The 26989-nt window shown below is 52.7% G+C and overlaps 10 protein-coding genes across 10 annotated transcripts; 4 read left to right on the top strand and 6 right to left on the bottom strand.

Annotated features, from left to right (window-relative positions):
• Window positions 1-972: 972 nt before the first annotated feature.
• Window positions 973-2130, bottom strand: P152DRAFT_474049 (uncharacterized protein; the record flags this gene model as incomplete). Its single annotated transcript, XM_033681294.1, has 1 exon — window positions 973-2130. One exon carries the CDS (start codon window positions 2128-2130, stop codon window positions 973-975), a length of 1158 nt encoding a protein of 385 aa, XP_033533981.1.
• Window positions 2131-2557: 427 nt separating this feature from the next.
• On the bottom strand, window positions 2558-4022 carry P152DRAFT_33265 (asparagine-rich protein). The gene is made up of 3 exons (XM_033675280.1): window positions 3678-4022; window positions 3553-3610; window positions 2558-3481 (listed from the first exon to the last, which is right to left on the bottom strand). The coding sequence occupies exons 1-3, from the start codon at window positions 3834-3836 to the stop codon at window positions 2685-2687; spliced, it is 1014 nt and encodes a 337-aa protein (XP_033533980.1). The 5' UTR covers window positions 3837-4022; the 3' UTR covers window positions 2558-2684.
• Window positions 4023-6282: 2260 nt separating this feature from the next.
• On the top strand, window positions 6283-8406 carry P152DRAFT_33368 (uncharacterized protein). Its single transcript, XM_033675283.1, has 2 exons — window positions 6283-6720; window positions 6770-8406. Exons 1-2 carry the CDS (start codon window positions 6422-6424, stop codon window positions 8250-8252), a joined length of 1782 nt encoding a protein of 593 aa, XP_033533979.1. The 5' UTR covers window positions 6283-6421; the 3' UTR covers window positions 8253-8406.
• Window positions 8333-9235, top strand: P152DRAFT_33202 (uncharacterized protein). The gene has a single exon (XM_033675275.1). It carries the CDS (start codon window positions 8413-8415, stop codon window positions 8896-8898), a length of 486 nt encoding a protein of 161 aa, XP_033533978.1. The 5' UTR covers window positions 8333-8412; the 3' UTR covers window positions 8899-9235.
• A 684-nt stretch (window positions 9236-9919) lies between these two features.
• P152DRAFT_436539 (methylenetetrahydrofolate reductase-like protein) lies at window positions 9920-12553 on the bottom strand. The gene is made up of 4 exons (XM_033677562.1): window positions 12121-12553; window positions 10590-12068; window positions 10339-10505; window positions 9920-10274 (listed from the first exon to the last, which is right to left on the bottom strand). The coding sequence occupies exons 1-4, from the start codon at window positions 12205-12207 to the stop codon at window positions 10064-10066; spliced, it is 1944 nt and encodes a 647-aa protein (XP_033533977.1). The 5' UTR covers window positions 12208-12553; the 3' UTR covers window positions 9920-10063.
• Window positions 12554-12638: 85 nt separating this feature from the next.
• On the top strand, window positions 12639-13636 carry P152DRAFT_458721 (UPF0047-domain-containing protein). Its single transcript, XM_033679530.1, has 2 exons — window positions 12639-13194; window positions 13253-13636. The coding sequence occupies exons 1-2, from the start codon at window positions 12712-12714 to the stop codon at window positions 13409-13411; spliced, it is 642 nt and encodes a 213-aa protein (XP_033533976.1). The 5' UTR covers window positions 12639-12711; the 3' UTR covers window positions 13412-13636.
• An 86-nt stretch (window positions 13637-13722) lies between these two features.
• On the bottom strand, window positions 13723-14421 carry P152DRAFT_382377 (uncharacterized protein; the record flags this gene model as incomplete). Its single annotated transcript, XM_033675760.1, has 3 exons — window positions 13723-13806; window positions 13863-14030; window positions 14098-14421. Coding segments are annotated over 3 exons (576 nt in total), but the record flags the coding sequence as incomplete, so codon positions are not given.
• Window positions 14422-14928: 507 nt separating this feature from the next.
• P152DRAFT_458719 (uncharacterized protein) lies at window positions 14929-15761 on the top strand. Its single transcript, XM_033679529.1, has 2 exons — window positions 14929-15440; window positions 15494-15761. The coding sequence occupies exon 1, from the start codon at window positions 15098-15100 to the stop codon at window positions 15395-15397; it is 300 nt and encodes a 99-aa protein (XP_033533974.1). The 5' UTR covers window positions 14929-15097; the 3' UTR covers window positions 15398-15440; window positions 15494-15761.
• Window positions 15732-20151, bottom strand: P152DRAFT_458718 (phosphoribosylformylglycinamidine synthase). Its single transcript, XM_033679528.1, has one exon. It carries the CDS (start codon window positions 19959-19961, stop codon window positions 15876-15878), a length of 4086 nt encoding a protein of 1361 aa, XP_033533973.1. The 5' UTR covers window positions 19962-20151; the 3' UTR covers window positions 15732-15875.
• A 2668-nt stretch (window positions 20152-22819) lies between these two features.
• Window positions 22820-24670, bottom strand: P152DRAFT_33130 (uncharacterized protein). Its single transcript, XM_033675268.1, has 5 exons — window positions 24237-24670; window positions 24064-24171; window positions 23546-24002; window positions 23046-23408; window positions 22820-22986 (listed from the first exon to the last, which is right to left on the bottom strand). Exons 1-4 carry the CDS (start codon window positions 24501-24503, stop codon window positions 23095-23097), a joined length of 1146 nt encoding a protein of 381 aa, XP_033533972.1. The 5' UTR covers window positions 24504-24670; the 3' UTR covers window positions 22820-22986; window positions 23046-23094.
• Window positions 24671-26989: the final 2319 nt, after the last annotated feature.

The raw sequence follows: 26989 nt of genomic DNA, 5'->3' as shown, positions 1-26989 counted from the left end.
CCCCTGCCTTCACTGGTTGGTTCTGTCTCCTGCTGCGGCACCACCGCTCCCTCCTTGTGCCTCCCGCCCTTCTCCAGTCCAGACAATGAAGACCATCCCGACATCCGTGCGGAGCCATGCACCCATTCTCATAACTCAAAGTGAAAAGCCAGATGAAGGTAGGGACAGACAGTGGCATGTGAAAACCGGAAAACGAATGTGAAAGTGAATATAAGAAAAGGAAAAGGGGGAAGAAGGCAAGGAAAAATCGAATAACGATGCAAAAACCTCCGACCCGTTGCCCAGCCTGTCCAGTCTGTAAAGGGTTGACTAACCCCCATTTTCGCGTATTTGAATCCGCAGAAACCCTCAGCCCTTTTTGAGCCCCACCCGATCCGTCCGTTCTCCCTGCTAAACCCGTCGAAGAATTGGTTGAAGAAGATAAGATGCTCCGTCCAGATCCGGCCTGTTGCTCTCCGTTTTGGATGTGCCCGTTTGTCGCGATTCCGCAAACCTAGCAAGATTCATTCACTCCACCAGCGCCTCAGCTATTCGGTTTCGATCGTCTTTGTCTGCCCAAGCTCTGAAAGAAGCACCGTTGATTGGTCGGATATTCCTGCCATTGCGATTTCCGGGATTTCGTGTTGAAAAGAGGATTCCCGACTTAGGAACGTGCTGTGGCGAGTGCCATCGCCCATCCCCTGTGATGCAAGAAATTGAACATCGAGGCAGGACGATGGCTCAGAGTTGTATGGCAGGCTTGGGAGTAAAAGATTCAAATGCCTGGGCTGGAGCCATGAAGATCCGCGGTGACTAGGGGATTGAATTTGTCCTCAGTCGACCAGTCTGCCAAAGTGCCACTGAAGAGTCGTGTATGAACTGGAGTGCGAACATGATGAACTAGAAACCGAGAAAGAAAAAGAAAAAAGAGCAAAACCGAAACAGCAAATATGTAGTGGCGCGTGGGCCTATTCATGGTCATGTGGCAGTCCTCTAGGCAGGGGACTTGCTAGGTGGGCCACCGCCAGACCTCGAGGAGTCATTGATGCTCAACCCTCCAAGGCCGGAGCTGAGGAACGAGAATGGGTCACTGGCCCCATCGAATCCAGGTGCGCCGTTTGCAAAGCTGGAGGCATTGGCACCGGCACCGGCGGAGCTGACGTTACCAACACCGCCCGGTTGCCCTGCGGAAGTGAAAGCAGCCTCGGCACGGCTGTCGAAACCACCGGAAGGTCCAGGTATACCGGAGCCACCGTTCGCAGCATATTGTTGACCTCCCATCGGAGGATAGGGAGACGCTGCACCCAGTCCGCTAGGGAGTGCGTAGGTGCTGGCTTGTCCGAATTGTCCAGGGAAGTTCGGAGTCGAGTCGAATCCTGCGGGGCCGCCGAAGTGACCCGGAGGACCAGCTTCCATTGGAGCACCAGGAGGTCCACCCATTCCGTAACTGCCGGGTTGGTTCATCGGAGTAGAGAACGTCGTCGCAGTATCCGCTACGAGCAAGGCTCGGCTTCGGCTCGCTCCGCATCGAAGGCATGAAACATTCTTCGCAAAATTGTGATAGTTGCAGCCGTTAGCTCCACATTGCCAGTCGCCTGCACGGAACGGAATGACATTTCCAGCTCCGCCACCTCCCCGACCACCACCACCACCACCACCACCACCACCACCCATATGGCCATGCATACCATGGTGTCCGCCCATGGAATGATGTCCATGGCCCATCATCTGAGGAGGACCGTAACCGTAGGCACCGCCGTGCATATAGCCCATCTCAGCCGGTGCCGGAGGCATGGCGTTGATCGGGTAGGAGCATCGGAAGCAAGCCGTGCGACGTTGGAAGTTGGAGAAACCACATGATGGGCAAGTCCAGTCACCGGGACGCGGTCGGTTCTTTGACGGCGGGAACGGAGTGAGGATATCGGCAGCGCGATCGAGGACGCGAGAAGAGGACGGAGAGACTTCGACCGCTTTCTCATTCAAAGCTCGTCCATTCATGCAAAGTGATTCGGCAGCCTGGGGTGGATCCATGTTAGCCTGGGTTTCGGAAAGACGTTGAGGCGGAGTGCCAGCGTAATAGTAGGTTTGAGTGACAGGATAGGTGTAAGTGACAGGGTAGTAGTAAGCGAGGGGAGGTTGAGGGTAGTCCATTATGGATGACGTGCGAGTGTGATGAGAGATGTGAGTAATGTCCCTCGATCAATTGTGAGTAGACGAAGGAAGGCAATGAAGAAAGTGAGCGAAGTTCGAAGCACAAACGAGGTGCCTTCGGGAAATTTGACAATAGCTCGATCAGTAGAAGGAAAGTGTGACGGGCGATTAGTTCAGTGCAAGGCTGGTCAATACACACGATGGGATAATAGGAAAATGAATGAGCTCGGCCCGTCCAAGGTTGGATGCTATTGAAGCCGTAGGCGACAGGATCCGTGGCTGAATTCACAATGGCAGTCATGGAGACAATAGGAGCAAATGATGTCTTCAGAAACCGAGTGTTTGCTTGGAAAAGGAAGGTGCCGACCACGTGATATATTGACTTGAAATGCCAACCGTACTCCCTTCAATGAGGAGGGGGTGGTGATGATGAAAAGACAACGAGCGAGGATGGTGAAGAGGCAAAATCTCAGATAGAGGAAGTGAATCAATGAATGACATGAAGTCATGCGCAAAATCGTCAGATAAGGAAAATAGAGCAGAGTCATTGAAGGTCACGGGACTGTCGCTAAGGGGGAAGGTGCGAAGGCAATCAGACGAAGGTGCGGTCCGGAAGCAGAAAGAGAAGAAACCGTCTCACTCACCTCTTCATGCGACGAAAACACTGCAAATCCCGTCCCTGTAGGCTTGTGCTGGTCGGGGGTTCGCAACGTCCAAAATGCGATGGGTCTGCCGCCGAACTGGGTGAACCAGCTTTCCAACTCGGACTGGGTGGTATCATGGGGTAATCCGCTCATATGCAGCACCTTGCTGCGCTCCGCCATGAAGGCCCGGACATCGGCGCGAGCGTCCAGCGGACGGGTCAAGATATCCTCATGGGTCTGTGCCGGCTGGGATTTGCGGATGAGGCCACGGAGCACGCGGGCAAGCGTCACGGTCTCTTCCATAGCCCGACGCGGAGAAGCCGGAGCGAGGGCTTGCAGATGGAAGGGGAGGTTGTGTTTGATCGGAGCGCTGGACTGGACCGGTTCGACTTCGAGGGCGGCACAGATGTTGGTCAGGGCGCTGGCTCCAAACGGCAGGGACTCGGGATGGTGTTGCTGCCATCGTTGATACTCGGAGCGAAGGTCGAAGGTGCGGGAGTGCTGCAGGTATGCGGGGAGGACGACCGCCTTGTCTCGAGCCTCTCGGGGTAGCTGGACTCGGAGGTCCCAGGAGTCGAGGGTCACGAAGGCAAACTCGGCATTGTTCTGCATGAGATGTTCCTGAGCGAATTGGTCGAAGAGGTTTATGGCATCGCGGAACGACCCTGAGTTGCGGACATGCTCCCAGGTCAGGGTGGTAAGGGAAGCTAGGAAACGTATGGCATCAGCACGGTTCCCATTGGTGTGGAGGATCGAGGGCGGTAGCTCAATGACTTACTGCAGAGAGGTGTTATCGGCGTATTCACAGGTTTGACCAAAACGCTATCGCGGTGCAACTATGTCAGACGAGGTTAGTTATACGGTGTCTCCATCCGCAAAGTTTCGAGGGGCTCGGCCACCAACCTCCTCCAATGTCTTCGCGTCCAGCAGTATCCATCCGATCTCAATAACTTCGGCGGAGTCCCGGGTCACATATACGCCATGCTCGTCGCATGTTGTCGCTACGTGAATGACAAGGTACTTGTCTATTCCGTTGGGGATGGTTTGGGGCTGGTTCGCCATGCTTTTCAAGGCCGAGCTCTTCGAGGGGAGGATGCGATATGAAGCTCGGTTGAGACGACCAAGCGGTGATTATGTTCGAAATTAGGCAAAAGTATCAATTCGGGCCCGGACGAAGTGCAATGAACCACGCTCCCAAAAGCTCAACAAGAATGACGGACAGCGGGCGATGTAGCGAAAGTCGGCGTCGTACAGGGACGTGGGCGGCAGTTGTCGGACTCGAAGGGACCAAGAACCGGCGACAAGAGCAAAGAAGGATGAAGGTAGGATGGCAAAAAGAGCCGTGGCCTAGCTTGGAAACGTGTCTCTCGAATGGAGCCTCGGAAATAGATATGCAATGGGGAAGATTGGATGAGGCGAAAGAGAAGGTGCGAGTTCAAGAGTTGAGAGGAAGAAGAGTTAAACGTGCAACATCAGCACAGCACGAGAAAGTGTTAGTGCAGTCTGAGAGTTTAGTCTGAGAGTTTAGTGTGCACACACTCTCTACCACCACAGCAACCCTCAAGGAGGCCAAGCTGATATGGTACTCTCGGAAGTCCTTGGGCCAGGAAATTCTTAGGGTACCATCATTTTCCGTATACCTAACGGAATTGTCAAGTATTTCGACTTCGACCATCCAACTTCCTCATGCGCCATTTTTAGAATGGCTCTTTAACATGACCCATTCCCAATCGCAGCTGCTACCAAAGCGGTTAGCCTCGAGAGACCAGACCACCACTTATCACCACGCAATGCGGATAGGGTGAACAAGAGCGTGCACCCGTGGACTCTCTCCGATGCTGCTCCGTCGTGGACATTGAAGAGAGCTTCAGGGCGTTCGGCTCCGCACGCCTCATCCTAACGGCGGACGAGTGGACAAATTGCTGACTAGGCGAGATTATCACGAACCCTTTCACGAACCAGACAAAACTGTTTACCGTCCCTCTGGGTTTGTCCATTGTACAGGTATTCTAGGATGCCTCTGTACCTCCACAGCGTCGATGCTGTGCTCCCGATGGCGGCCGAGAGCTAAGAAAGCCCATCGTTTGAGGCAGCATATGCCCCCCCATTGTGCTGGATCGTGGCTATCACGGTTTCATGATTGCATATTATCCTATTGGATGATTACGAACGAACTTCGAGTTTCAATGGATCGTACGGAATACTTGGTTTCCGATTATTCCTTTATTGACTGTGAAGTCCATTCTACTGTAACAGGCCTTGTGGCCTTATCGTTTCCACCTTGCACTCATAAAAGGAGAGCGAACTCCTAATACAAGTCGGTTTACGATCCTTATCCTACACCAAATTCTATTTTTGTTTACTTGACTGTTTGAAATACTTTATTCTAAGCAATTGTAGCCACCAGAGCTTTCCACCCGTGGTGAACGGAGCGGCAACACATCATACACCCAATACCTTCTGCGCTCATGCAACCAATGTTCTCCTCTTGATGAATGTGCGCTCTACTACAGCCGTATGATCCCTTCATATCGAACCATGATCATTCCATCCTTGATTTTCTTTCAAGGTCACGAGAGGGATGGACAACTACAAGATCAGGCTAACTTGCGACAGTGGTAACTCTTAAAGTACCGACAACACACGCACAGGGCCGTTGCCTTTTACTTGAGAACGGATATGGAGTAGATGGTACCTGACTACGCATCGGTTGCCACAGGAGTCATTTAAAGAGCAAGCAGCAAGCAGCTAGTAGAATGAGTATCCAGTCAACCCGACGTAAAGGGGAGCGACTTTGAGACGGGGTTGAGTACATCAAACAAGACTAGTTATCAGGAAGATAGCTACTCTCCCGTACTTCGCCCCACAAACAAACGGGTAACTGAGAATTACAAACAACCTGAAACGCAAATGTACCAAAGTATGATCTGCGAGGAATATCTTGGCGATGAGCATGAACGTACGCGATACGACATAAAAGCGCCCATCCCAGCGGTCCATCTGGAGTTCACCACTCTTGAACCATATTAGCACTTTGCAGATATCCAAGTTCTTTAAAAATCTTGTCCCTTTTATAATCCCCAACCTCTCTTCGGTAAAACGGATAGTAGATGCATGGTAAGTCAAAATCTCCATTAACTGTATTGAGATGGTTCGGATGATTAAAATTAAGATCTACTCCTTCATCCACCTCAGTCTTGCAGTACTGGCATCTGTGGCTCGCCGAGACAATCACATTGATGGCAATTGGCAATTGACATTAGTTTCCCGCTGCCGCCATGTCTGATGGACTCCCTGTCAAGTGTCAAGCTGTCAGCGACGCGTTGACCAATCCAGTTCATCAACCGATACCTTCCCCTTGAAGCCATCTCAGACACCTAAACCCTAGGAAGAGGGGGACAACGGTGAGACTGGTGCTAGTTAGGCCCGAAATGCGTACTCAAGTGTGCAACGGGATTCACCACCGCGCTGGAATCCCATCATCTACCTCTGCTTACTTCACGTCTCCGAATTCCCTACTGGCTCCGACCTACAATTCTTGTTCAAACCCCAAGAGGCGCACAATGTGCCCTTCCAAAGCTAATGCCCCCTTCCAGTGACCCTGGTTTCCGCAGTCATTCGCCGATCATACCAACGACACCACCATCATGGGCTTCCTGAAGAACGCGTTCCGGCGAAAGTCCAAGCAGCGGGTGAAGGAGAAGCCTGAGAGGAGAGAGGATCTCTGGGGCTCTCCCATCGATCCGCGACTGGACTACGTCGCACGTCTTCCCTCGAATGTGCTCGAGAACATCTTCCGCTTCGTTTGTCCGCACACGACCGATTACAGCTTCGATTCCAATGAGAGCGTCAGCTTGGTCCAGTCGTGCCGCTGCTGCGACGTGCAGGATCTCGCTCGCTGCGCCAGAGTGAGGAGGGCCTGGGTTGTCCCAGTCCGTGCCGTCCTGTACGCTCCCAAAGTCCACTCTTGACCGTTGCGCTGACGACCCATACAGCTACTACTCCATCCGCTTGGATGCTTTCCACGAATGCGACCTTCGCCTGGTTATTGAACTCAAGCGCCAAAAGTCCGGCAAGGATGGCCCGACGCAAGTGGCCGAATCGCTCAAGCTCCTAGCGGGTGCTTTACGCAGTAACCGTGGGCTGGCCGCTCAAGTGCGGTTCTTCAAGATGCCCCCGCGTTGCCGCGATGACCGGGACTCGTACGGTGACCTCGCTCGAGCTGTGGGCGCCATGCCCAATCTCCTCTACATCGATCTACCCGACGAGATCTTCAAGGGAAAGCAGTCGTGCGAGCCGCTACGTGCCGAGCTGGAAGCACGGTGTCAATTCCTGCAAAAGATGAAATATGACCATGGGTCGGAGCCGCACTTCGCGAAACTCCAGCGCGGTCTGTGGCCACATTTGACGACCTTGACACTCATAAGTCTGGATCTGGATAACGCCTCCATGCGTATCGCCCTGGCCAAACTTCCCTCGCTGACGGAGCTGGAGCTGATTAACATGGGAGGCATCGATGACAAGGTCTTTTTAGAAAGTCCGGTAGCTCCAAACCTCCGTGCTCTGTCCTCCCTTTCCATTGACAAGTCTCCCCAAATCACCGCGGAAGGCCTACAGAGCTACCTCTGCCGCCCCGACGTGGCACGAACTCTCCAAACCTTGACCCTTACAGAAACCCAGATCCAGACCAAAGACCTGCATCTTGTCCTCGAGGCGGCGCCTTACCTGCTAACACTCACATATTCCAGGGAAATCAACGAGCGCTTCCCACTCGACCCGATTCCCCCCCTCTTCAGTCCTCGTCTGGTCAACCTCCATTACGAGGTCAACTGGAACATCGACAATCCAGCAACCCAAGGAATGACTGATAGCCACTACGCCTACCTCTCACATAGCCTCCTCTCGCAGGGCCTCATCTCTCTACGCAAGCTTTGGGTCCGTGAAGAACACTTCGCGGACCGTCTCGATCTCGTCCCGCCCTCATTCCAATTCGGTTCCTCTGCCCCTTCCCTCCCCGCCTATGGGCTAACGCAGCCGCTCACCATTTTCGCAAAAAAGCAACCCTCCCAAACCCACATGTTCGACGAGATCCTCGAAGAACTAGGCTACGACATCACTCACCTTCCCGGCTCCTCGGCCTACGAAGCTCCCAACCTCTACCAACCCCCCGCGAACAACCGCAGCAGCATCGTCTCCCTCGACGACCTCGCGGACAGCTCGGGCGGCACGCGTCCCCTATCTACGTACAGCCACAGTCGCGGCCTGGGGCCGTCCTGGCGTGGTCAGGCGCGGAAGAGCATGGTGGTGCCCCGGGACGATGGCGGGTTCTTGGCGCTACCGTTGCCCCCGGAGCCCGATGGACGGAGGCCGTCGAGTAGTCATAGTACGAGGAGCATGGGAAGCCGGCAGTTGGATGAGAATGAGAGGAAGATGTTGCAGGAGTATGCGAAGAAGACCCGGGGGGATCTGTTCCGTTAGAATGGATGATCGGCGCGGTCGAATGAGCAGCGTGGGGTCGCGGTGGTGATTCTCCCTACAACATGGATTGGAATGAGTTATGTGACAGGCAGCCGCAACGGACGGTGTTCTATGGGGATTTCGCTCCTTCGGTTCCCAGGGACATTTGCGGCCGAATTGGATGGAGGGAGCAGGGAATGGATTTATACCACGGCGGAAATTACGATACCAGATTTCGGTTTGTATGATACCAAATTTTGTTTTCACAAGAGGAATCGATGCTACAAGTTCGAATTCAGAGTCTATTTTTTCTCATGCCAGCACGATACCTAACTCAAAACGCACTACTTCTGTCTTCACTACTCAGTTCCGACCCGAATGTACACCCCCGAACCCAATTTTAGGATCCGTTCTCTCCTGTTCAGCCGCGTCTTATGGCTGTATCTTTGCCAAGCGGCTTTTCGGGACATGTATTGGGGGTGTTCGTCTCTCTAGTTACGTCCCACCTCAACCAGGTATCACTCTGTCATCTGCATTTACAAACGGTTCTAGCAAATATTCCCTATCCCGTCAGTACCCCATAATCAGAATTCACATGCATTCCAAGTCAGCTGACCCTGCATTTGATGTGACACAGCGTCTGGCCCATGGAACTGTTGTCCACTGAGAGCGGGCTACGTATAGCATCAAGGCCGCGCACCCAACGCCGAGCTTATCATCGCTATGCTTTACTATATCATTGAGTGGCGCGGTGGACCAATCTTGCTCGATGGAACGGCCCGATCCACACCCCTCCCCGCACCAGTAGGTCAGATATACCACGGCGTGGGGTATTCCCGGTATCCTCCCCGGATGATTGCTGGACCACACCTTTATATATGCTTTTTACATAAGGGAATCGGCATATCGGCCAATTACTCCTAGTCCCGATGATGCTGATGCGTGTGGCTGCTGCATGTCATCCTTATCCCAAGTCAAGGCCATCCAGTAGAATGAAGTTGGACAGGCTTGCATGGGTTGCCAAATCACCCGACATCACCATACACTCCTTGGCTGCTTCGGAACTTCCAATGTCATCGTCAGGCGCAGGCAGATGATCCCATATTGGGTGGATGCTGAATTGTGGGCGGGGTTGAGGACGGATACGGGAAGAAACTGGAAGATCCGCTGAGGCCGGAGAGACATATAAGGAACCAGAATGCCTCCTGAGACTGGTTTGGAGACTTCTCTATCGAGACAACGTTTCGAGACAAAAGAATCAAACGGATATCCGCCAGATTTCAACTACTCGGTCATTTCAAGACGCCTTCGATCAGACCTTTCAATATGCCTGCTTGGTAAATGCCCCCCGAAACCAGGCACAGAGTCCGCCCACTCTTGCTAACATTATACCCTTTGCTAGCTCCTGCTCAACCTGCGGATGTGCTGGCGATTGCAACAGCTGTGGCTGCGGTTCGTGTTCGGTACAACCTCCCATTTTCTTGTATGGTTTCTCAAACACAAGAATATGTGACTAACCACATCTCCTGCATGTATAGCATTAAGTCTGAAAGTCTAGCCGAGGCTGAGAGTCGATGTTTGCTTCTTGAACCGGCAGGGACACTCTTGATGGGCCAAATTGTACCGTTGGGATGAAAGGCGTTGGGAATTCAGGGTCGCACGCTTTCTACTGTAATGATTGGTGTAATGCCAGCTCTTCTTAAAAATGTGATGCTTATCTTGCACTTAAGGTACATGGTAATCCCGTAGATGCTCTCTCCGATTGATTCCAAATTCTATTGACGTGGCACGGATGTCCCTCGAATGCGACCCAGAAGCCCTCCTTCCCCCAGTTAGCGTAACAGCAACTCCCACAACGCATCTTTGTCCATGAACCGATGATGAATCACGTTCACCAACCACAAATCCTTTTTCACCCCCTCCAGCAACTTGGACGTCGCCGACTTGGGAGGATAGATCCGCTGCCACTCGCTCCACAGGGAGAACGCCTCTTCCCGCCAGGCGTGGAACGACACCGTTTCGATAATGGTTGGCGTGATGATCCTAATGGTTTTAGGCGTTAGACATGGGGTGGTTGGTAAGAATTATGCGGGACTGGAATACGTACTCTTTTCCATTAAAGGCGCCCCAGGTCACTGGATTGACTGACTCGATATCGGATGCGGAGGTGGAACCGGCAAAGTTGCCAGCAAAATACGTGACTTCGTCTTCATTGGCGAGTCGTTCACGAAGGGTGTCCCAGTCTTTCGACGGTACGAAGAACTCAACGAACGCCTAGCAGGAAAAGAGGTGTGTCAGCCATGAGCAATATACGATGCCATTGTCAATCACTCCTGACTTCCTCATTAAGGGACTTACCTTTTGGTACACAAACCCAGCCTTAGGCCCCCATCCAAAGACCTTATCATCACTCCTCAACCCATTCACAGCCGGCTGACTCGCAATCGTCCACCATCCTTTCGCGTTCAGCTTCCCTAGCTGCTCTCGTATCGGTTCGGATTCGGCGCTCAACCCTTCCTCGCTCCATGGGATCCCCTGGATCTCGCCATTGATATATTTTCGGAACACCTCGTTGATATCCGCTGCGGTGACGGGATACGACCACATTTTGACCGCCTCGGTGGTGGACACGCGAAGGGACACGCCATACCCATCGATCTCGCCGAACGCAGGGGAGCGCGCGTCGCCCCAACGGCCGTTCGGGTAGTCATCCCAGGTCGCTTCACGGCCCAGGGCGCCCTCGCCTTCCGAGATGGCGAGGGTGTTCGCGCGGCTGCTGACGGACGGGATGCCGGCTTCCCCTTCTTGTACTTCGAAGTCGGTGTTGTGGACGTCCGCGGCTTTCTCGACGAGGACGCGATTGTGTGGGTTGGAGTTCATGGACGAGAGACGACTTCGGACCTTCTCCAGGTTGCGGACGGGCGAGGCTTCGGCGCTGGAAACAGCTTCGTCGTCGGATATGGAGAAGAGGGGGATCAGGCCGCCTTCTTCGATGATCTGAGAGACGACTTTCTCGAGATTGAGCGTGTAGAAATGGAAGCCTTTGTGGGCCACGGCTGGTTTCTGCAGAATGTGCTGGATTACCTCGCCCAGGATTTCCACGCCCACGCGCTTCACTTCCTCGTCGTCGGTCTTCACTTGATCCAATCGCTCTAGTAGTTCTGGCGGGATGCTCGCATGGCTCAACTTCGTCACCCGTCGCAGGATCTGGTAGCTCTGGATAGGCATCAAACCCGGGATGATCGGGATGTCCTTGAACGCGCCCGAGGGATGTTCTCGGAGCATCCGCTCGTGCTCGTCGAACTTGGACACGTCATAAAATAACTGCGACATGATGAAATCCGCGCCCGCCACCGTCTTCTCGACGAGATATGGCAGATCGAATAGCGGATCTTGGTGCTCCGGATGCGACTGGTCCGAATGGCCCTCGGGATACGTCGCCACACCCACGCAGAAGTAGTCACCATGCTGCTCCCGGATATATCTCACCAGATCCGTCGCCCACTTAAACTCATCATTCGAATCGCCGTCCAGCTCCCCATTCTCCCCGTCCACAATGGCGTACTCCTCGCTCCGCGGCGGATCCCCCCGCAGCGCCAGGATGTTCCGAATCCCCATCGCCTTTGCCTTCTCCAACGCGTCGTCGACGAGTGCCCGGCTCATGTTCGTGCACGTCAGGTGCAAGCAGGTGGTCAGCCCGAGCTTCTTCTGGCAGATTTCCGCTAGCTGCAGCGACTTGCCGGCGGTGCTGCCGCCCGCGCCCCAGGTGACATTGACGAAGAGTGGGCGAAGGGCGCCGGACATGCGCTCCAAGCGGGCGACGAGGTTGTCAAGGCCCTGGGGAGGTTAGTTTTTAAATATGAACGACGGATGGGGGTGGGGGACGGACGATCTGGGTCTTAGGAGGGAAGAATTCCAGAGAGAAGTAAGTGCCGTTCTCGGGCAGGGCTTGGATTTTGTTGGTGATTTTCTCCATTTCGACGGACGGCCGTTATACTGTTCGACTGCAAAGACTGATTCGGTTTGAAGATCTCCTTCTCGAGCGCATGCCCGTCTCCACGGACAAGGACTGCCGACAGTGCAGGTGAGGTGCTTCCTTACGGGGGCCGAAAGCGGTCCGAAATTCCCAGGTTTCAATGACTTGGTGGGTGGATTCCTAGCTCTTTTTGATTTCTAAATGTTCCAGGGTTTTCCTATATCGACTCAACTCATTCGGCTGGCCAGGTTACACGGGAATATTTGTTTGCCAGGACACATCCGATCTTCTCGGGGCACAAGACTCAATGGAGAATTGGAGCCCTGCGTGCTGTGACTGGGAGCAGGGATTGATGCCTTGCGATCGTAAGGCTGAAATTCACGTCATCTGCGATAGCGTTTTATGATGATGTTGGATACGTTAGCTTAGCTACTCTACGTCTAAGGTATCAGTACAGTCCCTAATTGTTTACGGATCTCAAGTTTCTACTGGTATGTAAAGTCTATGCCGTTTCGAGCTACTCCTGTCAATACCTCCCTCTTCGTCGGCGTCCTCATTCTCGCATTCTTCCCCAACCTATTCATCGCCCTTCTCCGCCTACCCCTCCTTCCCTTCTCTCCCTCCTTCTCGACCAGACCCTCTGAACCACACCCTCCAGATACGACCGGTCCTCAAGATTCTTGCGCGGCCACCTGTCCATCCACCTCGACCATGTCCTGGTCCCAGAAAACCTTCACGCTCCCTCCCAAATCGCGGGGCTCCTACCTGGTCACCGACCATGTCACCTCGAGTGTCCCGGAGATAAAAAACTACAAAGTCGGGATCCTACACCTGTTCATCCAGCACACCAGCTGCGCATTGAGCTTGAACGAGAACTGGGACGAGGATGTGCGGGCAGATATGAGCGATGCATTGGATCGGATCGCGCCCGACGATCGGAAAGGGAACCTATATAGACACTCGGCGGAAGGGTTAGATGACATGCCGGTATGTGGTTGAATCATAGCGTAGCGACTCAGGGATCTTGCTAATGTCCGAGTTGTAGGCACATATCAAGTCCGCTTTGATCGGATCGAGTGTTTCAATACCGATTACGGACGGTAAGCTGAACACAGGGACATGGCAGGGGATATGGTATCTCGAGTTCAGGACGTCGAGGCATTCTCGGAAAGTTGTAGCGACCATCCAGGGCGAAAAGAAATAGGCCTGGAGGGTGCCGGCTCTGAACAACTGTCTATCGTGGGTGATTGTGTATAACTTCTATATTCTACTATAGAACACATAACAATCAGACAGGACTTAGACGACTTCCGCTGTCGTCGTGGCCCTGTCGTGGGGCCGGCAGGAATGGAAGATTTTTAGTACCTGTCACACAGGCTTTCGTGCTTGCTTGGATGTTCATTAGATCCTGACTGAACTAGCTCCATCACTGAACAGATATGTACAACTTGATATTCGCATGGCCTTGTTTCATCTCTGCCCTAGAGGTTCGTCCGTCACTCGCTGTGACTCCTCAACTTGTGCAGGATCGCCGGTCGGTTCTAGAGGATACGAGGTCGAAGGGAGCGACTCCAAGTGCTTCCGGTGGTGCTCATGTGCCTGTTGGTCATTGTCAGCATGTGCCTCTGCTGTTTTCCCATATGCTATCCACTTACGAATGGCACTCCACAGTATGTGCACCAGCAAATCTGTGGCTTGTCGAGGTTGATGAAGATCCGGGGATGGCCGAGCGGACCACCACCTCCGTCGCAAGATACGACCCGCTCCTCTCGCCAGCGGACAGGCTGTTTGTGAATGAGGTCGATTGCCGCCAATGGCCGGGGCTGTGTATACCAATTAGCTCAGCATTCAACCAGGAAAACCCAACACAATATTCCCTCGCTCACTGACCTGATCAGCCATCGTCATCTGCTCGAATCGCGGCCCAACCATCGCCGCCTCCCGGGGCTGCTGGCTCCGACTCCAGACCGTGTGCCTGTTCGGCGCCTGCTGCACGCGGAGCTTCTCCCCCTCCGCGACCGACTCCTGTATCGCGGCATCATGGCTCCCAATGGACGACGACGGGAGCTCGTTCGTCGCCGAGATGTTCGGGACGGGGGCGCGGGCGGATGCGTTGGGGTCGTTCGCGGTGATATTGGCGACGTTGGGTTGCTCCTTGGTGCTTATGCATCGCGACAGGAGACGGTTGGAGTCGAGAGCTCCCCGTCGGATTACCCTCGACAGCATTTTGGGCGATCGATTGGAATTGGGGAGGGTGTTATTTGCTGGAATTGGAGCGGATGAATGCTTGGATGAAAGTGAGGTGGACAAGTTGATGGAGAACATGGTCCGTGCGTTCGTCGTGATAGCATTATTGCATTAACTAGTTATTATTATTGCACTAAGCACTGGTCGCACTTGCCATTTGAGTACTTCACCACTTTACGCTTCGTCTACTTCAAGTCGTTCAACACCTTCAATCCTTCACCAAAATTGTCCTTTGCGGCTCAATTCCCAAGCGGATTCCTAAGCGAATTCCTAAGCCATTGATGTCATTATATTCCATTCGTCCAAGCTACGTGGGATCTTTAGCCAATGCACGTATGTAGATTAAAAATATAAAATGGCCCCAGGAACTCCAGTGTACTGTGTAGCCTAGTTTGGCAGCCAAGTGTCAGCGGTAACCCCAAGGTATCATGAAGGGAAGCTCTGTGAGCTACACCTCTTATCACCGTCGTATTCGTATTATCTTCCAGCCGTTCTCACTACGTTGAATTTCCATCTCCTTGAAAAACATCCTTCGTCTCGCTCTCCTCGTAGATCTTCTCCATCACCAAGGCCATTCGATTCATCAAGGCCATTCATCAAGGCTACTCGTCCACAACCTCCACGTATCTAAGCAACAATCCCAATGGCGAGCCTCAACCGCGAGAACCCAAGTGGCGGAGAAGGGCCAAAGAAAGAATACAAAGCTAACTGCCATTGCGGCAAAATCAAGCTCATCGCTCTCGCTCCGGACCTCTCGACCACCCGACCGTTCGATTGCGACTGCAGTATCTGCTCCAAGAACGGCTACCTTCTCCTCTACGTCCGGCGGGAGGATGTCACGTTCGTCTCGGGGTTAGATGAAATGACCAGCTACGTGTTCGCCTCAAGACCTGCCCTCACAAGTTTTGCCGACGTGTGGCACCAGCGTCCTCATCGACTTTAACACGGCGAGTATGGAGTGGCAGCGGGCGTTCTTTGCCATTAATGTGAGTCCTTGTGGTGTGGTTGGGAACCGGAGAACTGAGCCGTTCGATTATAGATCCGCACGATCGAGGGGTTCCAAGATATGTTGCCAACGCTGAAGTTCAATCCGGTCGAAATGAGAAAACGGGGAGTGCCATATTCTGTTTCCTGGGATGAAGCGGATAAGCTACAACTGTAAATTTGAGCGTTGGTAAAGGCGACAGTGTATCAAGACGCCAGCCAAATCATTGATCGACAATAGTCTTTAATCAGGAAGAATGGATGATTATGGAACACTCTATAATTCGAAGATTGTGTCCGGTGTGCGCAGACGCTGCTCTGAGTCGCTTTCATTCTAAATCTACATTATCTTGAAGCTCGCATAAAGGCATAGAAGAGGGCATAGAAAACTTTTGATTGTGTTTTCACTCCAACTTTGACCAGGACGTAAAGAAAAATCACCCGACCCACCGACGTGCGCTCTGGAAGACCCGCACCCACGGACCGAAATCGCCCCAATCCTCCGATTGCGCGTCGGGGATCCAGCTCGCCACCGGCTTGAGGATCGTCCGTTCCACGTGCGGCATGACCGCGAGCACGCGCCCGTCCGGCGATCGCACGCCCGCGATGCCCATGGGGCTTCCGTTCGGGTTATAGGGGTACTTTTCCGTGGGGTGGAGGTAGTTGTCCACGTAGCGGAGCGGGACCAAGCCTTCCTGGGAGAGCGAATGCGGGGACGAGTCCCTCGTGAACTGTGCCCGACCTTCCCCGTGGGCCACGACGATGGGTAGTTTCGATCCCTTCATGCCGTGGAAGAATACCGAGGGCGCCGCCGGGGTATCGAGCACTTCCACCATGCAGACACGAGCTTCATACTGTTCACTCGTATTCCGCTCGAACGACGGCCAGGAGGACGCTCCAGGAATGAGATGCTTCAGTCTGGATAGGAACTGGCAGCCGTTGCAAACGCCAAGGGTGAAGGTATCCTGTCGCTCGAAGAAATCTTTGAACTCTTGTCGCACCTTGGCGTTGAACAGCACACTCATCGCCCAGCCGCGGCCGGCGCCGAGCACGTCGCCGTAGGAGAACCCACCGCACGCGGCGAGACCTGTAAACGCGGCGAGGGAGACGCGGCCGGAGATGATGTCCGTCATATGTACGTCCACGGCCTGGAAGCCGGCGACGTGGAATCCAAACGCCATCTCGGATTGGCCATTCACACCTTGCTCGCGAAGGATGGCAACCTTGGGTCTCGCCACAAGGGCGGCCGGAATGATCGACTTGAAAGGTAAGATGTTATCCTTCGGGTTGAAGGTCAGCCTGTACGACAAGCCAGGGTCGTTGGAACCGGCCAAGCTGGCGAACTCCTCTTCCGCGCATGCGGGATTGTCTCTCAGCTTTTGGATATGGTACGACGTCGACGCCCATCGCTGCTGCAGCGTAATCCTGGATTCTTTGTACAGCATGCTCGCTCCTCGGAAGAAACTCAAGTTCTGTTTCGAGACCTCCGTGGTCTTTCCGATCCGTGTGATCAGTCCTTTGGGAGGGCCGCAAGTTGCAAAGCAGGAGTTGAACCGGACCTCATCGGACTTCCGTACCTGGAACACGGCACCAAGCTCTTCGTTGAAAAGGGTCTCGATAAGGCTCCCGTGGTCGGCGGAGGATATCTCTTCAAGGTTGATGTCCAGTCCACAACGTCCCGCAAACATCATCTCCGCGAGTGTCGTAAACAGTCCGCCATCCGAACGGTCATGGTATGCCAGAACGATGCCGGACTCATGAAGCTCTTCAATGGCGGCAAAGTAGTCCTTGAGGGTGAAGGCGTCGCGCACATCCGGTGCTTCGTTCCCAACCTGCTTAAACACTTGGGCCAGCGCGGAGCCGCCCAAGGCTTTCTTGCCTGCTGCCAGGTCGACGAAAAGCAAGACGGTTTCTCCGACGTCTTCCAACCGACGCAGAGCGGGAGTCCACGTATCCATCAGCGACCGGACGGCCGTAAACGCGGTAATCACGACGGTGACAGGCGCGGTAATTTCCGTGACATCTCCCTTTTCTTGATCCGACCACTTCATTTTCATGGACATGGAGTCTTTGCCCACGGGAATTTTCACTCCCAGCTTCGGGCACAGATCCATACCGATGGCATGGACGGCTTCGTACAATGCAGCGCCATCCCCCTCATGACCGCTCGCGGCCATCCAGTTTGCGGACAAGGCAACACGTTTGAGGCCGTCCAGGATGTCAGCTGCGGCGAGATTCATGAGCGACTCTGCAACTGCCATACGAGCTGATGCAGCTGGGGAAATCAATGCGAGGGTCGGGCGCTCTCCCATGGCCATTGCCTCGCCGCATTTGACACCCGAAAGGAGCGACGCCGCTGTGACCGAGACATCTGCCACCGGAGTCTGCCATTTGCCGACCATTTGCTCTCGAACGGTCAATCCACCGACGGTCCGGTCTCCGATGGTGATCAAAAACGACTTCGATCCAACGCACGGCAGTGCAAGGACTCGATTCACCGCCTCGTGAAGGATTTCAGTGTCGTTCAGTCCAGGGAGATAGCTCTGAAGCGACCGGTCGATAGCAGGGAGATTCAACTTTCGAGACTTGACAATACGAGTCATCTTGGGAGGTTTTCCGAACAACGTCGACATCGGCAAGTCGATCGGATATGGGTTCTCTGGCGAATCGCGGTCCACGAGGATCAACCGGGAGTCCTGCTGCGCTTCCCATCCTTTGGCAACTCCAACCACGGAAAATCCGCATCGCTCTCGTTTGCATATCGCTTGGAACTGCGAGAGTCCTTCTTCCGAGATGGCCATAACATATCTCTCCTGCGCTTCGCAGCACCAGATCTGCAAGGGGCTCATGCTCTTATCCGCACTGTCAACCTCTCGAAGCTCGAAAACCGCTCCGAATCCGGCATCGTGGACGAGTTCCGGCAGAGCGTTCGATAATCCCCCAGCACCAACGTCATGAATCGACTGAATCGGGTTTCGCTTTCCCAGAGCTGTGCAAGTGTTGATCACCTCTTGGGCCCTCCTTTGGACTTCGGCGTTCCCCCGCTGCACACTCGCAAAATCCAGTTCCACCTTCCCTTCACCAGACTGAACACTCGATGCAGCGCCTCCACCGAGTCCAATAAGCATGGCAGGTCCACCTAATACAATGACTTTATCCCCCGATTTCACCAAGCCCTTTTCCTTGAGCGCATCGTTGGGACGAACAGTGCCCACACCTCCGGCAATCATGATAGGCTTGTGAAATCCCCGAAGCTCGTTGTCGACCTCCGCAAGGAATGTCCGGAAGTACCCAGCGGTGCACGGGCGGCCAAATTCGTTGTTGTAAGATGCACTGCCGATCGGAGCCTCGATCATGATATCCAGGCTGCTTGCGATATGGGCTGGTTTGCCGACGTCAAGTTCCCAGGGTTGACGGAAATCGGAGATCAACAGGTCCGATACGGTGAAGCCGGACAGGCCAGCCTTTGGTTTCGAGCCCCGTCCAACAGCACCTTCATCGCGAATCTCGCCACCAGCTCCAGTCGCGGCTCCAGGGAATGGTGAGACAGCAGTCGGATGATTGTGCGTCTCGACCTTCCCCAGATAGTGGACCACCTCTTTCGTGTCCTTCCAGTTCCCCGTGCTGTATTCCGGGGCCCAGTGGACGGCCGACTGCCCCTCGAACACGGCCGCATTGTCGCTATATGCGCTCACGACATAGCCGGGGTTCTTCAGGTACGTGTTCTTGATCATGCCGAATAAACTGCGCTCTTTTCGAAGCCCGTCGATGGTCCAGTCGGCGTTGAATTGCTTGTGGCGACAGTGCTCGGAGTTGACCTGGGCGAACATGAACAACTCCACGTCTGTCGGGTCTCTCTTCAACTGATTTTGATACGCGTCGATGAGATAATCAACCTCGCTTGAATCCAGAGCTAACCCTAGCTCCCGATTTGCACGCTGTAACGCTTCTCTGGACGATTCCCCCTGATTAAGGATGGGAACGGTTTCCAGCTGGCCCGGTTCATGCTCCCCAAACATCATCGAAAGATCGGGCATGGTCCGGCTGATGGTCTGCGTCATTCGATCATGTAGTTCATCCGCATGCGGAATCGAGATCTCGTCCAGCGGTTCCTTAAACCGAGCCGCAATGACCATCCCTCGTTCTATGCGCTTGATGGAACGGTCCAATGTGCAGACATGCGCAATGTTCGTGGCCTTCGAGCTCCATGGCGAGATGGTTCCCGGGCGCGGAGCGACGAAAAATAACGAGATCGTCGACGTGTTGGGTTTTTCTCCTCTTGTGATGGCGTTCGACGCCGCCCGGGAGAGGCTGTCCTGCTCGCCGAACGCATCGCCGTACTCCAACAGCGAACCCAGGACGTTCGTCTCCTCGTCCCCGGATTTCTGAAATGGCTCGATGAAATGCACCCATAATGCCTTGACCTCCTCCGCCCCAAGCGATGTTGCCAGTCTGGCGGCGCGGAATTCTGATAGCGCCACGGAACCTGGCACAGTGTGGTATGGAAAATTTTGTGACGCCATGATTCCGATGTTGGCGGGGCAATTGGGGGAAATGCGACAATTCCTGTGAAACAAGAACCTCGTAGATGGAATCTACAGCGTTGGATCTATCGTATGAATCCCATGTGAGATGGAGATATCTCCAAAAGTCTATGGCAATATCGGTGAGTCCAGCGTGCCGGTGGGTGACTCAATTCTCGTAGTTATTAATTTGTAGTACTTGCTCAGCTACGCTCATGTCATGAATTCAGGGTGGCTATTTAGGCAAATAATTACAAGCCATTCCAGCGTTGTCTCCACTTTTGAGTGATTTGGCCTGGCTCGTTTCCACCTTGCATCTCTTCATACAAAATCGCATAGTAAAGTTCATCGCATTGGTCAAGTCAACAAAATAGGTACATCTTCAATCAACTACGTCTTCTCTTGTCCATCATATCCTCCAGATCTTTCCTTGAGATTATCTCATTCGCGAACCAATCGCGCAAACAGGCCAACTTCTCCATTGTAGAAGGCTTCATTCGCGACCTCTCATCATCGAAGATCCTTCCACAGATAGACCAGATTCGCTCAATACCTGCTGCAGACGCAGGAGTCGCGAAGAGGTCCAGGGTGATAGAGTACAGCGCTGGGTAGCGTATACGATTGCTGTGCCACCATCCGAGAGGAGTCTCTGTAGAGATAATTATGACTGTCTGCGAGGTAACAAGAGACCTCGTCTACAGCGGTAGTATCCGGAGGAGAAACATGCTGGCCATATTTATCCAGGAGTTCCCTGAAGGTATTGTCCGTTTGGTTGCCTTTAGCAAATTCAGCATTCTGCGCGACGGAATCCATTGCCCGTCGCTTGGACACTTCTGTGCAGAGGTCCTGTATAAATCGTCCACCGAAGGGGAGCTCGTATCGATACAGCGCAACAAGCGGCTTTTATACCTGGGGTGAAGAATCAAAGCAAGACGATATACGTCTGCCTCCTCTAATTTAGCCCTGTATTTGATCGCTTTCGCTTGGGCCCGTGCCAACGGATTGAGCAATATCCGCAATACGTTGCTCTCCGTGATATCCTTCGTTGCCTGCCCTAGCTTTTGGATAATAAGACAGATGGCTAAATACGACTGGAAAAGGCCGCCTTTCTCGCCATCAACAGGATCTCCTTGGACAGACATCGTGGTCGGTTTCATCGGCTCGAGTATCTTGAGGATCGTCGCCAGGACCTTCCATTCTACCTCAGTCGGAGCGTCGACCTTAAGGTCCGTTTCCTGATTACAATATCGCTCGATTGAGCGACGTAAGAGGAGAGATCTCTTAATCGAGTCATATCTCGAGTTCCCTCTCGTCGTATTCTCGCTGATTAGCCTGAGGGGCTGGTTTTGTTCAAGATCTGCGTGGCCCGACGCCAGAATCTCTTCCTGGATGTTTTGGAATTCTTGCATGCGTTGAGCGCTTTTTTCGATATAAGCAATGATTGCGCTGAGTCGTGTAATACATCCCAGATCAAGCTCCGCCGGTTGGCCATGAGGATCGTCTTCGAAAGTATCGAGCCTGCCATTTTGCATAGTATCGGCACTTTCCGTTACAATCTCCGGGTCGACGCGTAGACAGACTTTGACGAGCTCTTGGCATATCAAGTTAATGATATGCGCTATACAACGAAGTCGTTTTCCAACCAAAGAGATGCCCAAAAGTCTCCCAAGCTCTTTGACCGAAACGGTGTTATTTTCTGCGTTATCCGGCATAAGATACCCAATTCTGTGTGTAATACCATAGTCCTGGATAGCCTGATGAAGCACAGAGCCAATATTGACGCCCGTATGGAGTCCCCGATCTCCTGTAGAGCTAGGAGGACTGATCGTTGTCGTATAGCATCCTCATCGGAAATATAATGACAGAGAAGTCCAATGAATGGTAACTTGTTCGTAGACGTCCAGATGTCATACGACAAAGAGACCTTGCTTATACTCTGCAAAATCCTTTGGGAAACAAGAAGACGGCATTCTTTGAATACATCATCGATCCTCGTACTAATTGAAGAATGGTTCCGAAGACACAACGTCGGTTTTCCACCACTAATCGCAGCCATCAAATCGTTATGCACTACAGACGATGCTGGACGAAACGATATCGTATCCATAACGACCCATCGAACGAGCTCTATCTCTGGATCTAAGGGGCCTTCGTGACGTCCTGTCGGGTTCTCTATCCGATCCCCCGGCGATACAAGACGCCCTAGTGGCCCTTCGACCAACCCGTGTACAGCTTTGAGGTGCCTATGGGAGTTGCTCGTAGATAGGGCCTTGTATATCGCTAGCTGATCTATAGATACCGCCCATCTCCAGCAGACCTTGCAGGCCTAGAGGGGCGTACGGGGAGCATCGATTCTGTAGACGTGGAACCCCCAGTCCCATATGGGGCTGGTACGACGCTTCCGCGACGGAGGGGCTTGGTGGATGAGGCCGTAGTGGTATAGTTCTCTCTGTGTAGGCGCAGTAACACGGGTTTTTGGAGGACTTTCAGCCTGTGAGGTCGCCTGCGAAAATTGTGATTCCATATCAATTGGTAACTTGATCGGACTTTACAAAGGTAAGCTCTACTGAAAACTATTTTATTTTGATTCTATCTGAGTGTAGTTTGAATCGCTTCCTCTTGCCACCGCTATTTTCACAGTAGAAATGGGATCGCGAGCAATTGATTATCAGAAACCAAGAAGTTATGGTAGGCTAGAGGTGAAGACTGTTTGGCTCGTACCGGCTTGCAGGCCGAGTCAATTATAAGCCGTTAATTCAGGGTCCAAATACAGTTTACACAAGCCGACCCGGCTTACATAGCCACCCTGCCTTGAGTTCCTCAAGGCACTAACGTTCCTCCAGGCATAGCACGGTTCCCTGACTGGTTCATAACAATCAGCAAAGGCCTCCTGGTAATATATTGGTACTGCTAAGGAGTCAAGGCTCCTCACTAGCCTTGTCTAACGGTAAACCGTGACCGCGGCTGGCATCCGAACGTCTAATGTGGGCTACTGGCATTGCACGTAATGAAATCTTCGGGAGCCCTGCGACTTAATTGTGAGCAGTGGATACTTCGAAACGCTAGAAATTATGTCATTCGTACGTTCTGACTGCTTGTCCAAAACCTCATAACCGGGTTTCATCCATTGCAGCTAGGCTCCCTTCCTTCGGGCTTCCCGCCCAAGGTTGAATTCGCTCCCGCCCGGGATATTATCATACGCTTCGACCGCTCGCCCACTTGGTCCGCGTATTCTGCGTGAAAAATCCTCTTGAAACGTCTGGTGTTTCGGTTTGGTCGTTCGGTTAGCGGAGCTGAACCTTTCGTTTATAGGTGTACTGCTGAACCAGGGGTCAAGTAATATAGGGATAGCTTTAACTAAGATGTGGTTTAAGGCCGGAATAGATGCGCTGATGACGCCAAACCCGAGTTCGATTACGGCGCCGATTTGGAAGCCAATGCCATTCCCTATAGTGATGTTAGAGCGTCTAACCCCACTTACGGTTGTATATCATCAGTACAGTCAGTCCTCTGATGACTCGAACCATTGGCAGAGCACATGAACCCAATATCAGGCAGTAATGACAGGACTGAGACCGACTTACATAGTGGATCGTAGGAGTCGAACAATGGATAGACATAGATCGTCTTTAAAATCGCACCGACGCAGGCGACGCTACCAAAAGCGAAGACCCAGGTAATGCCAATGCGTCTCCAAATAGAGAGTCGGAGAGTCCATACAGTGTGGATAGGAATAATCAATAGCCAAACGTCCGTAATGAGATACACAATCGAGCCGATGAATATCCCAAGTGGCACGTTTATAGACGTAAATCCAGCCAGTCGAACGTCAATGTCCCAGCCAGCAGAGATAGGCTTATATGCGAAAATATGGAGGAAGCCTGTAATGGCAAACTCCAAGAAAATGAAAACGACCGTACAATGTAGAAGTATTCGCTTGGTCTTAAATACCGGGCTGATCAGGCGGTACAGGAATGCCGTGATGGAGAGCCGAATGATGCAAATAGCTGCGAAATACAGGCTTATGCCAATGAATTGTAACTGCAATATAGGGAGTCGTGGTCAGTGTAGTCTTCTTGGGATGTGACATAGTACTACCTACAACTAGCGACGTTGCAGCCCGGTCATAAGAGACATCGTAGATATGCTGTCCGGATCCGCCCACTCTACTGAGCAAAATTATAACTATGATTGTTGCCAGAGATAAGATCTATGTAGTTGACAAGTAGCATTAATTAGTTTTATTGGGACCGGCTCAGTATATAAACCACGTACCTGTCCCGGAATAATCAGCCAGTCATCCATTCCAAACATCCTTCTTTGCACCCGCATTCGAACCCACAGTCGGAGCAACACCACGACGGTGGTGATGCCAGCCAGGCAGTAACAGAGCACCTCGAGAGGGCGAGATCTGTTAGGCGGAACATAGTTGGGATCTAGCAAAGAAGGTACGGTGAAGTTCTTGGGGAAATCGGGAAAGGTAGCAGCATATTTGAGAAGTGCCACTAGCTTCTCGGGGTCTTCCTGAAGAAGTTGCTCCATTGCATCGGTGATCGCAGAACCCTGCCGTCTTGGGTGCAATCGAGATGACCATCTGCAATGAAGCTCTAAAAAGTCGAGACAGACAAAGCGAGCATGTACATATTCCCAAGAGACAGCAGGCAGGGATTGTAACAACCAATAAACCTCACAGGTTGGGCACTGTAGAACGGTTTCTGTTGTAACTTCAAAGCTAAAGAAGGAAAAGAGAGATGGCAGGATCACGGTATGCGTGGGTGGATGAAGACCACCGGCGAAATGAGGACCACACGCGCCACTTGCGCGAGACCGGATCCTGTAGCATCTCAACTCATCTCAAGGCATCAACTAATCTCCTTCACGATAACCCATACCGTGACAGGGATGATATAATCGGCTCAGCGAATATCTGATTCTGCGCGAGTAATGTCTTGCATGGCAACATCTTGGTGTTACGATCAGGGTCGGCAATATAATGCCGCTCCATTAGCGAAAAGCATAATCTGTTTAGGCTTTGCAGTGGCGTAGAGAATAAGTTCAACCCCCCGCTAGTTAGCCAACCACAGTTTAAGTCTAAACAACCAACGGAATACGGTTTACGGATTACATTACGGGAGTGAGGATTTCGATGGCGGCAACAGTTTGGAGCAAAGTCAAGGCAGCAGGGATTTGCACGAGGGACGAGAGGGAGTAGCCGCAGGAACGGCGGCTAGGCGGCTAGCGAAGGCCCGATCGGGACACAACGAACATGACATAAATATATTTTACCGTACAGAACCGTTAGATTTCACGGCGCTAGCACGGCGCTTGGCATCCGCGCAAACGCCTGCAGCGAAGGGTTTCCATTAAGTTCAACCCCCTGTCAAGTAGCCAACCACTCGAGTAGCCAGTATCACCACCTCTATCACCATCTCTCTAACCGCGATATCTCCACCACCGTACAATATCATGATACCAAACTCGGAAGACCCGGTCCAACAGGCTATTGATGCCTTACAGACCGGTCAATGCAAATCACAAAACGAAGCTGCGGCGCTATTCAAGGTCAACCGACGCACCCTTCAAACCCGCTTAAAAGGCCGCCTACCACGCGTAGTAGCTCAACAATCTCGCCAACGCCTTACACCGGACCAAGAATCCTTTTTAGTCGACTGGATACTTGAAAATGACGCTCAAGGATTCCCCCCTACTCACGCACGGCTTCGCGAAATGGCATCTCGAGTTCTACGCCTCCAAGGAGACTCAACGCCCCTCGGGAAGAACTGGGTAACGCGTTTCCTACACCGTAATCCACGCGTTGCGACCTGTATCGGGCGTAGTCTTGATGTTGCCCGACGTCAGGCTGCAACTAAGGATACAATCGACGCGTTCTACACGTATTTTCACCAAGTTCAAACTCAGTACGATGTCCACCCCTCTGATACCTGGAATATGGATGAGGTTGGTATAGGACTAGGGATTTGCGCTAATTCTACGGTTATCGCAGACTCGCAGAAGTCAACGGCCTATATCACTAGTCCTATGGGCCGCGAATGGATTAGTATCGTTGAAACTGTCTCCGCGACCGGCCAGTACATCAGACCAGCGATTATACAGAAAGGCGCCACGTTACAGTCTTCTTGGTTCCCTGAACAACCTCCAGACTTCCATTATACGGTATCAGAGAACGGCTGGACTTCAAATCAACACGCGTTGGTTTGGCTCCGTACGGTTTTCCTGCCTGAAACCGCTACACAGCGGCAGTACCGGATTCTGCTAATGGACGGGCACGGTAGCCACGCAACCATCGATTTCTTGTACGAATGCAAGATAAACAACGTAATCGTGGTCTTCCTACCTGCACATACCTCCCATATCCTTCAACCTCTGGATCTCGCCTGTTTTTCGCCTCTAAAACGCTTTTATAAGACCCTCCTCCGCCAAAGCGCGTATATCGACGAGGCCCTACCGATTAAACGACGGAGATTCATTGTCCTCTATGCAGAGGCACGTCAGGCACGCCTAACCGACCGTACAATCAGATCTGGGTGGAAGGCTGCAGGACTTGTGCCGTTTGACCGGTCAAAGGGCCTCAGTAACCGCTTCGTTGTACCGTCACCGCCTACCGTAACCGCACCACCAATTCCACCACCAAACACGCCTCCACGCACCCCCATACCAGTCCCCTCCGTTCTCCAGACGACGCCCTACAAGCCAAAACAGGTACAGAGTGCATTACGCGTTCTTAGCAAGAATACACGCGTGGCAAAGACGACGAAGTCGTATATAGAGAAGGCAGCCAAGGCGATCGGAGTGCTACAGGCGCGTCAGGCCTCATCAGATCTGAAAATCGCGGGCTTACAGGCACGCCTTGATGCTGCTACAGCACCAAAACGTAAAAAGAAAGTTCAGATAGATCTTAATCAGAGGTTTGCGCAAGTTCGGGAGATCAAATTGGCACAAGAAGCTGTACGAGCGGTAGAGGAAGATTACCAACGAAGACATCCAATTTCGGAGGCCAAATCTACATC

Source organism: Eremomyces bilateralis (genome assembly GCF_010015585.1).
Source record: "Eremomyces bilateralis CBS 781.70 unplaced genomic scaffold P152scaffold_10, whole genome shotgun sequence".
Lineage (NCBI taxonomy): Eukaryota > Fungi > Ascomycota > Dothideomycetes > Eremomycetales > Eremomycetaceae > Eremomyces > Eremomyces bilateralis.
Note: the sequence above shows the minus strand (reverse complement) of the source record. Positions and strands in the feature narration are given on the sequence as shown.

Bases quoted from the DNA above. Each gene is read 5' to 3' on its own strand.
- P152DRAFT_33202 (XM_033675275.1), top strand. From the start codon at position 8,413: ATGGAGGGAGCAGGGAATGGATTTATACCACGGCGGAAATTACGATAC.
- P152DRAFT_33265 (XM_033675280.1), bottom strand. From the start codon at position 3,836: ATGGCGAACCAGCCCCAAACCATCCCCAACGGAATAGACAAGTACCTT. The intron at 3,611-3,677 runs GTTGGTGGCCGA...CGTCTGACATAG, and splicing joins ACGCGAAGACATTGGAGGAG to TTGCACCGCGATAGCGTTTT. The intron at 3,482-3,552 runs GTAAGTCATTGA...TACGTTTCCTAG, and splicing joins GCCGATAACACCTCTCTGCA to CTTCCCTTACCACCCTGACC.
- P152DRAFT_458721 (XM_033679530.1), top strand. From the start codon at position 12,712: ATGCCGTTTCGAGCTACTCCTGTCAATACCTCCCTCTTCGTCGGCGTC. The intron at 13,195-13,252 runs GTATGTGGTTGA...TCCGAGTTGTAG, and splicing joins AAGGGTTAGATGACATGCCG to GCACATATCAAGTCCGCTTT.
- P152DRAFT_33130 (XM_033675268.1), bottom strand. From the start codon at position 24,503: ATGGAGCAACTTCTTCAGGAAGACCCCGAGAAGCTAGTGGCACTTCTC. The intron at 24,172-24,236 runs GTACGTGGTTTA...TCAACTACATAG, and splicing joins GGCTGATTATTCCGGGACAG to ATCTTATCTCTGGCAACAAT. The intron at 23,409-23,545 runs GTAAGTCGGTCT...ACATCACTATAG, and splicing joins CGACTCCTACGATCCACTAT to GGAATGGCATTGGCTTCCAA.
- P152DRAFT_458719 (XM_033679529.1), top strand. From the start codon at position 15,098: ATGGCGAGCCTCAACCGCGAGAACCCAAGTGGCGGAGAAGGGCCAAAG.
- P152DRAFT_33368 (XM_033675283.1), top strand. From the start codon at position 6,422: ATGGGCTTCCTGAAGAACGCGTTCCGGCGAAAGTCCAAGCAGCGGGTG. The intron at 6,721-6,769 runs GTACGCTCCCAA...CGACCCATACAG, and splicing joins GTCCCAGTCCGTGCCGTCCT to CTACTACTCCATCCGCTTGG.
- P152DRAFT_458718 (XM_033679528.1), bottom strand. From the start codon at position 19,961: ATGGCGTCACAAAATTTTCCATACCACACTGTGCCAGGTTCCGTGGCG.
- P152DRAFT_436539 (XM_033677562.1), bottom strand. From the start codon at position 12,207: ATGGAGAAAATCACCAACAAAATCCAAGCCCTGCCCGAGAACGGCACT. The intron at 10,506-10,589 runs GTAAGTCCCTTA...TTTTCCTGCTAG, and splicing joins CTGGGTTTGTGTACCAAAAG to GCGTTCGTTGAGTTCTTCGT. The intron at 10,275-10,338 runs GTACGTATTCCA...TAAAACCATTAG, and splicing joins GGCGCCTTTAATGGAAAAGA to GATCATCACGCCAACCATTA.